The 16,296-nt window shown below is 36.6% G+C and overlaps 1 protein-coding gene and 1 pseudogene across 2 annotated transcripts in view; one reads left to right on the top strand and one right to left on the bottom strand.

Annotated features, from left to right (window-relative positions):
- LOC125679542 (uncharacterized) overlaps positions 1-16,296 on the bottom strand; it is a 41,250-nt gene that overhangs the window by 8,501 nt on the left and 16,453 nt on the right. For both annotated transcript variants that reach the window (XM_048918822.2, XM_056156465.1), the window contains 3 exons: positions 7,322-7,513; positions 6,815-6,991; positions 793-987 (listed from right to left, as the gene is read on the bottom strand). In XM_048918822.2, the coding sequence (XP_048774779.2) occupies positions 793-987; positions 6,815-6,991; positions 7,322-7,513 (564 nt within the window). The remainder of the gene's footprint in view (positions 1-792; positions 988-6,814; positions 6,992-7,321; positions 7,514-16,296) is intronic.
- Positions 9,114-13,991, top strand: LOC125683236 (uncharacterized; annotated as a pseudogene).

Here is a 16,296-nt window from a genome sequence, read left to right as displayed (position 1 = left end):
AGTGTTTTACGATGTATCAAGTTTGACCTCGCTCTGGAGTCAGGACCTCTACCCCGTGGATCATGAAATTTACAATTTTTAGTGAAGGTCTTACTGCTCCACATCACCGTGTATTTAGTTTTTCTTACAAATATGTAATCGTATTTTGCCGTGCCCCTAAAGTCAGGTGCAGGAGTAATGAATTTACAATTCATATCCCCTTTGACCTACAGATCCTTGATACTATATGTATTTAAAAAGAAATGGAATGGCAATTATCAAAAAGTAGTTATAAATGTTCAATTGTTAACGCACGACGATGGACGCAGACAACTTTCAATAGGTCACCTGAGTTTACTCTAAACAGATCCTTAACAAAACGCAAAGGTTTACCGTAAAGAAATCTTTACCTAACCAAACAGGGTGACATGTACTCTAAACATATCCCTAACAAAATACAAATATAAACTCACACTAAACAAGTAACAGGTACTTACATATATAACAATTTACCAAATACAATTATTTGTACAAATGACCTGAACAAAATTTAAATACATGTATACATCTACTCTAACCAGGACCCTAAAATACATTTTGAATTTTCCCTATTATCTAGAAATACATGTCCTTTACATAATTTTTTGTGAGTGTATTTCGAATGAAATACACTTCATTTGATATGAAATTCTCGATTTCATTTCCAATTTATGTAAAGGCAAGTGTTCTACAATGTTTATTACCTTCAGCAAAGGCAGTAAAATGAATTATTTCAACACAATCGTTATATAGTGCAATATATATAGAATTTACCACAGCTCGACGAGCTAGGTCTAACTGCTTCTCGGCCAGGATACATCGACCATAATCCCTCCAGGCCTCACGCGGGTCCACTCCGAACTTCTTCATGTCAATCGTCTCGAGAAAAGTACACAGCGTTTTGTTTCTGAACTCCATGGGGACATCTTCCAGACTACTTATCTTGGAGTTGGCCAGATCGAAAATGTACTGCAAATTACAATCAAATTCGTGTTATGCAACCATCCAGAAAACGATAAAATGAACTACTCCTGTGGGCGACGGATAACATCACTACTAGGAACAAAAGCTTTGTTATTTAAAGGGTACTCCGTTTATTGGTTCATACTACCATAATAACCAAATGAAGGATGAAGATAGCGAACAGTGATCAATCTCATAACTCCTATAAGCAATACAAAATAGAGAGTTGGGCAAACACAGACTCCTGCAGATCAGATGGGAACAGGTGCCAAGGAGGAGTAAACACCCCCTTTCATCCGGTCACACCCGCCGCGAGCTCTATATCTTGATCAGGTAAACGCAGTAATCCGTAGTCAAAATCAGTGTGCCAAGACGAATGAAAGGTAAAACTTTCTAAAATGTCACATGAAATTGCCAAATCAGAACACATTTTGGAAGCAAAATGAAAATGACTGGACGATTAAGACAACAATGACGGAAACGAAGAAGTGGGAACCCCAAAAGGAAGGAACAAATCTGGCATTCGTAAAAAGGAGATTCCAACCCATCAAGAAAAACAGGAAATCAGCGAGGTAATATGTTTTCAAAATCAAAAGAAATATTTAACCAACAAGGATACAAACGGCGTCAACTCGGAAACGCTCAACTACAACTTGGTTGTATGAGGAGAAGCCACTAAGTTGGAACGTGTGAAAGATATGAAAACTTAAACGACGAAATGAAAGGCGAAGATAACGAACAGTGATCCATTTCATAACTCCTATAAGCAATACAAAAAAGATAGTTGTGGGCAAACACGGACACCTGGACACACCAGAGGTGGGATCAGGTGCTCAGGAGGAGTAAGTATTCCCTGTCGACCGGTCACAACCACCATTCCACATTCAACTTTCCGAAGAAAACCTCAACACAATAGCTCAAATTGTTGAGAGGATCATACCGAAAAGATCGGTACAAAATCCGGAAATCGGTGAGGAACACGTAAATTCCGATAAATTCAGTAATACTGATCCTAAACTTATTAACATTTCATCAAAGGATCTAAACAAATCTGAAATTAAACTATTAGAGAAAGGTTTAAAATTTACGGCAACGCCAAACAAAAACACCGTAGGAATTTTTTCAAGACTCGGACGATGAGGTAAACAGAAAAAAAGAAGAAAAAAAAGTAATTTCGAACCCAACTTTAATAGAAGTAAGCATCTTGAGAAATATATCCAATGTCTTAAAAGTGCATCTCAGACAAATGACAACAACACAAACGCAAACTATAGTATTTCGAGAGAAGAATAGGAGTCAATAAAAACTCTGATAGAAGATTATGCCATAATTCAAACAGGCTGGCAAGGGTGTTACTATAGTGGTAATTGACAAAGACCATTACAAAAATATGGCTTTTGATCAATCAAATAATTCCAAGTTTTACAAAGAGCTGCTTATTTGTGAAGATAGACAAAAGGTGAACAAATTAAGAGAATTTGCTTGCAAGTTTTCTACTACCCTTGCTAAAATGAGTACATTCTACCTGCTTGAATTTGAAGTTTTTTAATGTTAAAAGTAGCAACTTTTATGGACTTTCCAAATGTCACAAATCAAGACAAATAAAAGACGGAATTCGGGGGAGGAAATCTACGTATATTAAATCACCGAAAGCGGATGAATTAAAACTGAGAACAATAATAACCGGTCCGTCCTGTCTTACAAAGCGACTCAGTAATATGTTAAATATTATCTCAAGCCTCTTTTTATAGAAGTACCTAGTTTTATTAGAATTGTTTCTACATCATATCCCCGATCTTGTTCTAGTTGGATAAACAGGGAAACCAAATACATGTAAATCCTAGACTTCCGAAGGACTTTATTCTTGAAGACCTACAACTAATTCTTCAAAACAACAGTTTTTGTTTTTATGACAATTACTTTTTACAAATCCATGATACAGCGATGGGTACAAAAGTTGCGCCGACTAACGCCTGGTTTTGGGATTTCTGGATAAAAAAAATGCATACGGAAATTGAGAAAACTTGGATTCGAGTTTTCTAATTATATCAACTGCTAGTGGAAACGCTATTTAGACGATTGCTTTATTTTCTGGTGTACATCAGACAGAGAATTGAAAGAATTTCATTTGTTATTAAATGAACTCTATGAAAACATCTAATTTACAATCGAAACCAGCCAAAACCAACTTTCATTTTTGGACATACTAATCATCAAGCAAAATGATAACATTTCCACGGATCTATTTTATAAGGAAACCAACAGTCATCGATATCTTCTTTTCAATTCTTGTCACCCATCACATACGAAACGGAACATACCATTTAACTTAGCCAGGAGAATTTCCATTGAAGTTATCAACAAAGAACTTAGAACTAAAATATTAGAGGAACCCGATAACTATCTCCATCGCCAAAAAATATCCCAGTGATGATATAAATGAAGCTATCAGAAAAGCAAAACAATTACCAATCACAGAGTTACGGACAGTTAACAGAAAAAATCGAATACATTACGCACGGAATGTTTTCTTGTCATCACGCATAATCTGAGAAACCACAACAATCCAAACAAGCCTATAGGGGTTATGAGATTGATCACTGTTCGTTATCTTCACCTTTATAGGAGTTATGAGATTGATCACTGTTCGTTATCTTCACCTTTATAGGAGTTATGAGATTGATCACTGTTCGTTATCTTCACCTTTATAGGAGTTATGAGATTGATCACTGTTCGTTATCTTCACCTTTATAAGAGTTATGAGATTGATCACTGTTCGTTATCTTCACCTTTATAGGAGTTATGAGATTGATCACTGTTCGTTATCGTCACATTTATAGGAGTTATGAGATTGATCACTGTTCGTTATCTTCACCTTTATAGGAGTTATGAGATTGATCACTGTTCGTTATCGTCATATTTATAGGAGTTATGATATTTGTAACTGTTGGTTATCTATCACCTTTATAGGAGTTATGAGATTCATCACTGTTCGTTATCTTCGCCTTTCATCTTCAATACAGCGAAGATTTGAAAGACATTATTCAACAAAAGAACATCATCTATTGCAGAAAACGACCATCAAATTTGAAGAAACTCTTAACCAAAGCTAAATATGCATCTGATAGAGAAATGTCTACTGTCTCCAAATGTGAAGACCTAGGTTGTGGAACCCGTGATTTTTTATAAACCGGAAATTCTATTACATTTAAAAACAGAATGACTTTTAAAGTTTGATCAAATATTAAAAAATTTTGGATGACCATTAGAAATATTTTAATTAAACATTGTAAACAATAAAAATAGCAAAATGAAATTTGAAAATCTTCAGCTCAAATTGTGCCCATGCCCCTTTGAAATAAGGGGCGTGCATAAAAGCAATCTGATTAAAATCAGCTCCTCATTCCGCTCCTTTATTTTTTGTTGTTGTTGCTACAAAAACAGTTTTACAAGTTTGATAGTGTGTATGACCGTCATTTGCATCGATGAATCAGGCATGCAGAAATACTCAGGGAATGTTTGGCAATATGCGCAATAAAGAACGACACAAAGCATGTAAAGTAGCAGGTGAGTTTGACTCTAGACGTAAACGTCGTTCCATTTCATCACAAACATGCTCTATAGGCAATAAATATTGTGATATCGCAAGACAAGGTAGCACATTCACGTTTTGCTGCTGTAGTTAGTCACTAACAACGCGTACGGTTGTGTGTTGTCCTGCTGCAGAATGACGTTAATGGTTGTTGTGAATGAATGGAATGACGTACTGACGTAAGATTTCGTCAGGGTAGCTTTCGTCGGTTACATTCCTCTTCATTATCACCAAAGGGGCTTTCCATGTATTGTAATTCCACCCCAGATCATAAAGCTCCCTTCGCCGAATTTGTTACACTGAGTAGCACAGGCGTCAATGTAACGTTCTCCGGCACGAAGGTAAGCCCGAACGCGACCGTCACTGCTGTCGTGATAAATTCTCGACTCGTTCGTAAACAGAACTTCCGCCGAATCCCTATTATCAAAACGACGATGCCTCCTAAACCACGCTAAACTCGTAACACGGTGACGCCAGAGCAGAACAGAGCGGATAGGACGTGGAGGAAGGATGTTGATCTCTCGTAATTTGTACGGTACGGGGATGCTTCTAATGGTCAAAGAAGCCGATTGGAATCGATTACGCAAATGTGACTTCGTACATACGAATATTGCCTACGTGACGTCACATGTGGGCAAAAGATCATTTTCAGTCACCCGAGGCATCTCTCAAACAATATTTTATTTTTTTAAAAACCCAATGTTGTTCTGTTTCAACAAATGTAGTGAATTATAATCGAAACTCCAGGAATGCGTGTTGTGGCAATTAAGGAGATCCGAACGCGATATTTAACATGAAAAGTGAAGATAACGCAGAGTGATCAATCTCATAACTCCTACAAGCAATACAGAATAGAGTGTTGGACGAACACGGACCCCTGGACATACCAGAGGTGGAATCAGGTGCCTAGGAGGAGTAAGCATCCCCTGTCGACCGGTTACACCCGCCGGGAGCCCTGTATCTTGATCAGGTAAACGGAGTTATCCGTAGTAAAAATCAGTGTGCCAAACACTGCCCAACAATCGGCATCAAAAACGTCAGAGAGCATTTGACCCAATGGCAGGCGGTATAGGCAAAGTAGATCGTTATAATGACCATAGAATTTGCAAAATGCTGACTTTAAACGAGACTGTTGGAACCCCTGTACCATCAACTTCTTTGTCAGTAGCCTGCTTCAATTTAAAAACTGACCATAAGCAGAACAAGCTCTTGTGTATCGAATCAGTTGAGAGATGTAAACACCATATGCAGGTGATAATGGAATATTGCCACATAAATATGGGAAGTTGACGATGGAGAAGTTGAAATCATCCCGTTTGTTATAAAGTTGAATTGTTAGTTTGCCGTTAAAATCTACTTTCAAGAAAAATATCTAAGTATGAAACAAAAGTGTACGACTCTGTGGTGTCTTTTATTTCGAGTTCAGTTGGGTATATTGAATCGACATATGAAAGAAAATTATTGTTGTTAATAGATAATACAACATCTCTCTCTCTCTCTCTCTCTCTCTCTCTCTCTCTATATATATATATATATATATATATATATATATATATATATATAAAGCACAGAAATAGCAATGAACTCTTAAATGAACATAACTGCCCTAACTTAGGGCAGTTATGTTCATTTAAGAGTGTTCATTGCTATTTCTGTGCTTTATATAGAATATTTCGAATGTAATGTGTATCATGTATGATCCTCTTAAATGTATGTTAAATAACTGTATCCCATTTCGATTCTCAATGACCGTGTAGCGTGTGACAGCGTGGCGAGAATTCCATCGTCATCGAAAGCAAGTTTATTAGACTTGCCTACATGGTCGAGCGGTCTAGCGCACTGGTTGCATGCTGCTAGGAGATTTGGTTCCGCAGGTCGTGAGTTCAACCCCGGGTAGGGGCGGAAGTAGGTATCCACATAAAGTGAAATTTCCTGTGTGTTTTTTATATTCATGTTCAAGAGTTTAATGAAGTCAGATACCGTTGCTGTATCGAACAGTATATATGGCATACAGCAATTATGAAATAATTGTAATTGTTAATTGACCATGTCTTTTAATTGAATTTTTTCCCTAGATAATAATGATGATAATAATACCATATTTATATAGCACCCTTTTCATACACTATGTACGCTCAAAGATGCTTTACAATGCAATATACATTACAATAGAATGTTATACACATAATATATAGAAAATAAATAAAACATTAAAACAAATGCATATTTTTCACTACTTACGGCATCTGGGAAGCTGGACCTGAGAACGCTTTCCGAGGTAAAGAAATGTCGGTAATCATATTCCACAGCAGATTTAGAAATAAAGTCTGACTGCCACTCTTGGTCAAGCAACATCTCTATGTTGTTTCTATACTTCTTCTCTGTCTTCTTTTGGTAACCAGAGGAGGATCGTGGTCTCTACAATTACATTCACCTGTCTGTTACATTCATTACAAACCTCGTGGACCTACCATCACTGTCAACTGTCAATACAAAGACACTTGACGCATTCATCTGTTGCAAAATGCTTCGATCACGCCGCATAACAACAGTTACATGTACATATGTCCTAAATCATAGAACGCTTAAATGACGCTTAGTGCAATAAAATCTAAGAGTTTCGCCAATCAAGTGCAGGTGCATCATGTGCCCGTGTGTCAAAAGAAAATTTAAACGACACAAAAAGGGTATCAGATACATTTCAGAATCATTATGATAGAATCAAACATGTTAAATAGTACAACTAGCCTGGTTTTTCGAGCACTGAGGTTCTGATTTTGAATGCGTTGTCAAGGTTATGAATTCTCTCGCAGCATCCCTCCATTTGGAAGTCGGACATTTCTCAGAAACACTACTGATAATACCATAAAGCATCGGAGCCTTCCTGCGTCCGTCTTCATTAACAAAATTTAATTCACATGGCGGTTCATTCTTCTGTATCTGATAAAAAGAGGACAATGGGACACAATGCTCACCTGAGTGAACTTGGGCCTGATATTCTTCAAAAGAGGTTTACCCCTACCCCACCCCATGACAAATTTTGAATCACTTATATGCCCCCAACTAGCCCCATGGGGTTACGATTTTACCAAACTTAAATCCACACAATATGGGGATGCTTCAATATTATTATGACTAACATGGCCTTGCTTTTCTGGTGAATATTTCTTTTTATGTTTTAAGATTTTCTCTTATATTCATGTATTATACAAACTTTGGTCCCTGATTTTAGGTTCAACTTAACACAAGGGTCCATGGGTAAAAAAACAAAACAAGAAACTCACACAACTTCGGAAGCTTACATATTGACATTATTTAATTAGTAGCAGGGTCCTGTTAATCTTGAAAATATTATGATGCAAGGCGAAGATAACGAGCAGTGATCAATCTCATAACTTCTATAAGCAATACAAAATAGATAGTTGGGCAAACACGGACCCTTGGACACACCAGAGGTGGGATCAGATGTCTATGAGGAGTAAGCACCCCCTGTTGACCGGTCACACCCGCCGTGAGCCCTATATCCTGATCAGATAAACGGCGTTATCCGCAGTCAAAATCAGTGTGCCAAAAACGGCTTAACAATCGGTACAGACCCTGAAGCGTACTACTCCACCACTTGCACGGAACGAAGCGAAACGATTCTTGCACGGAACGCTGAACGGTTTGCACGGAACGATTTGCACGAAACGCTTCCCATTTCCTGAACGGTCAGCACGATTTGCACGAAACGGTAGGCGTGGCTTGCACGCTTTATAAATGATTGTGAATGGTTTACATGAAACGGTAGGCGTGGCCTGATTCGGGTCTTTACGGAGTGATTAAACTATGATATATATGTACAGTGTATAATACATGTACATGTAATGATAAACTTAGAAAAATTATTAAGAAAGGAATGGTAATGATATCCCCGACATGGTATTACTTTTGTTTTGATTACAATAATTGTGTAAGATGAATAAAGATTAATCAAAGACTGTCGGACAACAGGTAACGAAATATACACACGTCGAGAAAAAGAGAAAGACATGCAAAAACATTATCGTTGTAGAATGAAAATTAATCAGCTTGCATATTTATTTTATGCTCTTAAACAATATCCTAAATTAATTCAAATTGAAAGAACAAAGTTCGCTTCTGTTTCATTATATACATGCATATCAATCGGAGTGAGCATAGTGTTAAAAAGCACGTGTAATTTGTATATTTCAAGAAACTTTTTAAAAAAAAAAAAAAAGGAAAAACCAATTACACATTTCTTAGAGAAAGAAAATGAATAAAGACGCATTTTTATAAATGTACAGTAACGCAACAGATAAAATAAAGGTTCTCGTCAGTCATGCCATCTCTGGGAGCCCGTATAGCCATATGCATGGGCTTCGTGCTAACCTGTCGACGAAAATTGTTACTTGTCATTTCTTGGAACAAAGGGATCAATCAAAACAATTGGGATCTCCAAGCTCATTCAACTGTAACGGGGTACACCGTTGCTGTAGCAACAAACACCTCTTCCGTCTTCTAACAACCCCTTCTTCACTCTTCTCGCCACAAGTATAGAACCGCGCTACCGGTTTTCCGAAATGTGATATATTAACAATATCGGTTTGACTTTTACGTGGCGTTATGAATATCCGATATAGATTCAGATCTGGCCGCTTTTATCAGCCATGGTGAAATTTAAGGGGAAATTTTGTAAAAAGGGGAAAATAAAGATAATTCAGGCTTTAAAGGAAGGGAGAGATAATCGTTGGGAAAATAAAGATGACATTTCGGCGGATAAGAGCGTGCCAATTAGCCATGATCATGGATATGCTACATGCAGCACTATCAATTCCGACCCGAGCGAGACAGTGAGTCGGGGAGTTGAAATATGTTCAGTGACAGATAGCTTGGAAGAAGAGGAATGGCGTACAGGACGACGTATTGTTGAATTAGGTAAAGACTTCTCCTACATATTTGTAAATGCAAAAAAAAACCTACCAAAAACCAAACGAAAATCGAAACGTAGTGGAGATAGTCAGCTGATAGTCGTGTTTGTTTCTTGTTTCCATCCACTCATTACTAGTGTGCTTGACCCACTATTTATAATTTGATAAAATGAATTTGATCAACTTGTATTTGAAATTTGATATAGAGGTCTTAGCAGATGGGCTGAAAGCTTGCCAACTCTGTAGTCATCCCCTCCATTTAAAAGATTGTATTGGTGAGCGAAAATTTGGATTGGGTCATATACTGCTTATAAGATGTTGTTATGAAGGATGTAAACTTGTAAATGAGGTTGTAACTGGTAGTAAACACAAGACCATTGCCGGTGGAACTGCCTGGGATGTAAACACAAAGTTGGCAGCAGGTAAGTCATACATTGAAAGTTCTAACGAGATTGTGTTACAATCTTTCTATGATTTATGGGATTGATCACTGGTTTTTTTATTAACTAAGGCAGTGTTCTATTGACTACAGGCATGATAGATGTAGGACTAGGTGAGAAGCATGTGAACAGTTTATTGTCGGCTTTAAACATTCCAACAATATCACCCCGGAGCATCAAGTGCAGAGAGCGTGAACTTGTGCCCCATTTATCTGAAATAGCAGAAGAGACGTGCAGAAAAAGTCTTGAAGAAGAAGTTAGAATGTATGTAATATCATGTTGTCTTTTATTTTACTACAATGTAAAATTAAAAGCAATATTTGTTCTGCATAAACAAATTTCATTTTGTAACTATATTATGACCGTATTGGTGACAACTGTCTGTAAGTCAACATTCTAATGTCATGCAAGCTATTTATGCTGCACACGATCCTGGAATTCTTTTTGAAATAAGAATTTATACAATATATTTGCATTGTATACTTAATTAGGAGTGGTGGCAATTTAACTGCAAGTTTTGATGGAGCCTGGTAGAAGAGAGGAACTGGTCGAGCTTACAACAGTTTAACAGGTAATGTCTATTATATTTTATAAATATATACCTTAAAATTTTTTTTATTACTATTGCATGAAAAATGAAAGTAAGACATGGTAAAATGAAATTCAAACAAAAGGTAACTTGTAAACTGCCTTCATAGTATTTTTTCTGTGATGTTCTTAGTACCTAATGTACCTCAGACACTAAATCTGTACTCTTTTAAAGAAAATATCATGTTTCGTTAACATACAATGTAATTACAGGTCATGCAACTTTGATTGGAGAGTCTACAAAGAAATGCATAAGATATGCTGTTAAGAGTAAATGTTGTAGAATCTGCACAAATGCTAGGAAGAAGGGAGTTCCTCCAAGAAAGCACACATGCTCGTGTAATTGGACAGCCTCAGCTAAATCAATGGAACCAGCCATGGCCTGTGAAATGCTTCAAGGCATAATGGATGAAGGGAAACGGGTATTTCTAAAGCTTTTACTATATTGTAGGTTTCAGTTGTTTATATTTACATCATGCCAAGACTTCCTGGTACTGTGCGAACAACATGCATGAATATGATATAATTATCGCAGCAAATGTGGCAATTTACATCAATACACATGACAATATTTTTAAATATACAATACAAATTGAAGGTAAACACTCTGGTCATGGATAATGATTCTACCACCATAAAGAGGGTTAAAGCTACTGTGGATCCTAACATTACAAAGAAGAGCGACAGCAATCACACACGTAAAGGTTTTACAGGCAAGCTTGTGGATATGAGCACCACATACAGAGTGTTAAAAAATGTCAAAGTTCGGGGACACATAGAAAGATGCTTCATGTATTGTGTAAAACAGAGGCAAGGGAGCCCACACAGCTACAGGAAGAACTCCAAACTATTGTTCCTCACCTATATGGTGTGTATGTTAATAGAAAGAAGCATATTGTTGTAAACTAATACTTTATCTATAATTATAAAAAATTCTAACTGAAAGCATTTTGATGATTTTAGGTGAACATGATAAATGTGGAACTTGGTGCAAAAGCGAAAAATCCGGGTACAAGCAAAAGAATTTACCATATGGTAAGCCTCTGTCAGACCGACCTTTACGTGCTGCATTACAAGACCTCTTCAAGATATATGGTGGGAAATCTGACGAACTTGCAATGTTAGGATCAACACAGACCAACGAAAATTTTAACCACATGGTAGCCAGCAAAGCACCCAAAAGAATGTAAGTTTGTAGTAATCTTATTTTATGTACATGTGTTACCAGTAATTCATTTTTAGCAAAAATACATTCATATGAGGCCAACATGATTATTATGACAGGTTTTATGGAGGTTCTGAAAGTTTAGAAACAAGGGTTTCTGCCAGTGTTTGCCAAAAGAATGATGGTTACAAATATATCACTGAGGTAGAACAGTTGATTTCAGATGCAGTTCATGTTGACAGTTTCAATGGTTTCACATTGTTTATTTTATTGAGGTTTAGTTTATTGTTAAGACTTCTTGGCCAGAGTTCACAGTCAACCTAGTGGATCTTTACAAATTGATATGCAAGTTATGTTCCTCCAACACTTGTATTTCAGGTTATATTACATGTGCATTTGAATTTTCACAACTGTTTACAAATATCTTTAATGATTTCAGTTTATGTTGTTTCATCGTGTGACCAATATCCAATATGGCCATTTTGCAACTAACATTTAAACCTTTGTTTTTAATACTAATATACTAACTGTGCAAACATGTAATATAGTTTTAGAGAAATCTTTGTTAGTATTGATAGTGTCATGTCACCAAGGAGACAGATGATTTGCATGCTTATAAGTAAATGTGATGTGTTATATAATAATGATTAACAAACTTGAGGAAAGCTAATTTGGGGCTATTCCATTAATAAAGGGAGGGGGAGGGGGCAGGTACTTTATTCATATTTTGTTTTATTTATGTGTGTATGTATGGTTGGTAAACATTTTGAAAATTGCACATCATATAAAATGCATACATTAATTTTTCATTTATATGTAATGGCAGAAATGCATGTTTACTACATGTGTATTGTACCATGTACTTTTTTTATACCAATTACTGGTTATCAAGTGTCTTTTTCTCAGCTTAACAAACGATGTCAGATGTCCCCTGGGAGATATACCATCAAGTATACCACGAAATTAACCCAGTCCCTAAAGAGAAAGCGGTTACGCCAAGCAGAACGCAGTAAAAAGCGAAGGCGTCTTGAACTGAAGAGTGAGAGACTATCAAAAGATGCTACACAGTCAGTGCTTGAGGGTAAATTAAAAATCCACTGTACATGTTGTAAAGTGAAAATCAGAAGAATGTAAGTTAGATCTTCCTTTTATGATTACATATTTGTAGTTAGTAATTCTGTTTTAGGTGAGACTTACAGTTCCAGTGTTGGACTTAATGGTGTTGCTGACATTCAAGATATTAACATTGCTCCAGAGGATAGATCATTAGACAGCAATCCCTTGATATTTTTTTTATTTAGAAACTACTGGATTAGGTAGGTTAAAGATGAAAAGTTATAATTGATCATTATGGAATGATGTGATTAATGCATTTTATGTCACATGTATTTTTGCATTACAGCTAGAACATTAGACATCCTTCAGATTGCCTGTGTCTGTGGATATGCTCAATGTCATGTGTACACAAGACCAACCTGCCATATTAGCACTGGTGCTTCAGTTGCTGCAGGATTGACCTATACTGGAGGAGTTCTGAAGCTGAATGATGGTGCTGTAGACTCTACAACAATTGCTGATAGCCTTCACAAGTTTTTGGACTTTGTTTTAATGTTCCCCAATGCAGTTTTGATTGATCATAATATACAGAGTTTTGATGTTCCTGTACTTATTCACCAACTATCAAAATATAATTTAGTACAGAGATTTAATTCATCAGTTATTGGATTTCTCGATACTCTAAGTTGTCAAAAAGAATCTACCCGAAAGCAGAGGTCGGTAATTATCGTCAAGAAAATATTGTCCTGAAACTTTTGGAAGAGACATACAGTGCTCACAATGCTCTCGCAGATGTCATTGTCCTTAAAAGGCTCTTCTATGAGAAACTGAAAGATAATTGTAACTGTGATGATGTTTTTAGATTATGCTATTACAGCTGCAAATCATCTTTGGAGCCTCTTGTGAAGTTGAAAGTGATTTCTGTTGCTACCATGAAAAAACTTATTGGACTTTCATTGGATTTAGCACAACTGAAAGTCATACGTACACGTGACCCAAACAATGGCATTCGCAATGTCTTTAGTGACCCACTACCAAACTCAAAGAAATGCAGAGTATCAAAATCAAAGACTGTCATTGAAAAACTTGTGCACTATCTTTCAAATATGTGAAATGCCACCAGACATACCAGGGGTCGAAATTAACTTTTTCTTCCACAGGCTAATTTTAGCCTGTGGGTAAAAGATCCACAGGCTAAAATGAAAACCTACAAGCTAAAATAAAAATAATGAAGTAGTGCTCTTTTTTCATTTTTTTTTTAATCAATGATTTTCCCCACCATTACTGAGCCTAGTGGGTCAACAGGCATCGTTTGGACAAAACACTAATTTACGTAAGTCATATGATGCAATGTTTAGGTCTCTTGACCATCGCACCTCTAATATTCACAACCTGTTTACTGCAGGTATAGATCCAATGTCTTCCAATTTCATGCCACGTCAGGGTTGTCACGAGTAATTTTTCAAAGTGAATCCCAGACTCGTGGTTTATAAGCAGCACGATCACGAGTCCCATGATTTTTTGTTTTGTTTTTGTTTTGGGTAATCGCCTACACGGTGAGCAGTGCACTCGTGCCGTGACTACAACCCGACCTCAGTATGAAAATGAATTAATGTAGATAGAAAATTCTGATTAAATTAATTACCAGAAGACTTGAATTCCAAGTATGAGCTTTTTGTTATTCATTTATTTAACAAGAAATCGGAATTTATGTTTTACCAAGTCAATTTAATCACCCCTATAAGTAAACAGGTCTATATTTTTCATTATAATGCGATGTCCGACCTCTAAAGCATTTGTTTGACGCCGAGTTTCTTTAAAAATCATAAAAGAAAATCCGGATAGAAACGGTTGTTGAAATCATTCGTTCATGTAAGCCTTTGTATGATTTTGAGTGCAAGTTTTTTTTTTAAGAAAAGCGAATGGCGCATCGCGGCTTAAAACGGATACAATACGATCATGGTTTGTAAATCCCCACTCGCTAAGATTTGCGAGTGTCCACTATTTTTACTCGCTATTTTTCAAATCTACTCGCAATTTGCGAGTATTTCTCGCTAATTTCGAACCCTGCATACATGTATGTAAATTTATGATATATTGTACACTTTGGCTCACTTATTTCAAGTTAGGGTTATTGCATTGTACATGTTCATGATCAAGGCAATCAATATATATATCAATGTAAATCTTTTTAAGTGAATTAAGTGACTGAACATCAAGTGAATGTTGTTATAACTAGTGCTTTTCTGCAACATATGATGCCAGAGCTTTGAATTCTGTTTATCAATGAGACTGCACCTACTTATCATTTAGAGGTATACATGCATAAATATAACATAAAGGATATAACATGTGATGTATATATATATATATATATATATATATATATATATATATATATATATATAAAGCACAGAAATAGCAATGAACTCTTGAATGAACATAACTGCCCTAAGTGAAGAAATATTAAAGATAAAGCACAGAAATTTCACTTTATTTGGATACCCACTTTCGCCCCTACCCGGGGTTGAACTCACGACCTGCGGAACCAAATCTCCTAGCAGCATGTAACCAGCGCGCTAGACCGCTCGACCATCTAGGCATATATATATATAATATATCCAACGATGACTAAGTACAAATGATCCACATTTAATTAATTACACTTAGCACTTTCACCGTGTAGTTCGGCTCTTCAGAGTGTAACAAGTTCTACAAAAAGAGTACAATGTATTTGTTATGACATTCATTATATATATATATATATATATATATATATGTGTGTGTGTGTGTGTGTGTGTGTGTGTGTGTGTGTGTGTGTGTGTGTGTGTGTGTGTGTGTGTGTGTGTGTGTGTGTGTGTGTGTAACGTATGTGACTTGTTGTGTATATATTAGTTGATCAATAACGTAAAATGAATATAAATTTGATCAACAAAATTAAATAGAATCAAAATTGTATATGTTACTTTAAAGTTCCCTGTAGAAGTACTAGGTATTCAGTTATTAAATCGTTAAAACAACAAGATGTATCTCCAGTACCCAAGGTAAGTGAGGTGATAAATTTACAGGATGAGACCTTTTAATGCAAGGGCTTCAATATCCCGGCATCAGAAAGACAATACCAGCCATGAAAGGTGTATGTGAAAACAAGATAAATCTGGACTAATATTTACTTTAAATTACGCAAAGTTAAGGACAATCTACGTCCACCTTTCCTGGATGCCATAGCGGAAGGACTTGCACGAGGCGTGGCTTGAACGGTATGCACGCTTCTGTAGGCGTGGCTACTGCACGAAACGTTTCTTGCACGAAACGATTCTTGCACGAAACGGTTTGCACGCTTTGCACGGAACGGTGAACGGTCTGCACGGAACGGTGAACGGTTTACACGAAACGAAACGATTCTTACACGGAACGGTGAACGGTTTGCACGAAAAGCTGAACAGTCTGCACGGAACGGGGAACGGTTTGCACGGAACGAAACGAAACGCTCTGGAGGTTAGTAGCACGCTTCAGGGTCTGTATGAAACACGTCAGACAGCA

The sequence above is a fragment of the Ostrea edulis genome, chromosome 2 (genome assembly GCF_947568905.1).
Source record: "Ostrea edulis chromosome 2, xbOstEdul1.1, whole genome shotgun sequence".
NCBI classification, from domain to species: domain Eukaryota; kingdom Metazoa; phylum Mollusca; class Bivalvia; order Ostreida; family Ostreidae; genus Ostrea; species Ostrea edulis.
This window is presented reverse-complemented; position numbering and strand designations above follow the sequence as displayed.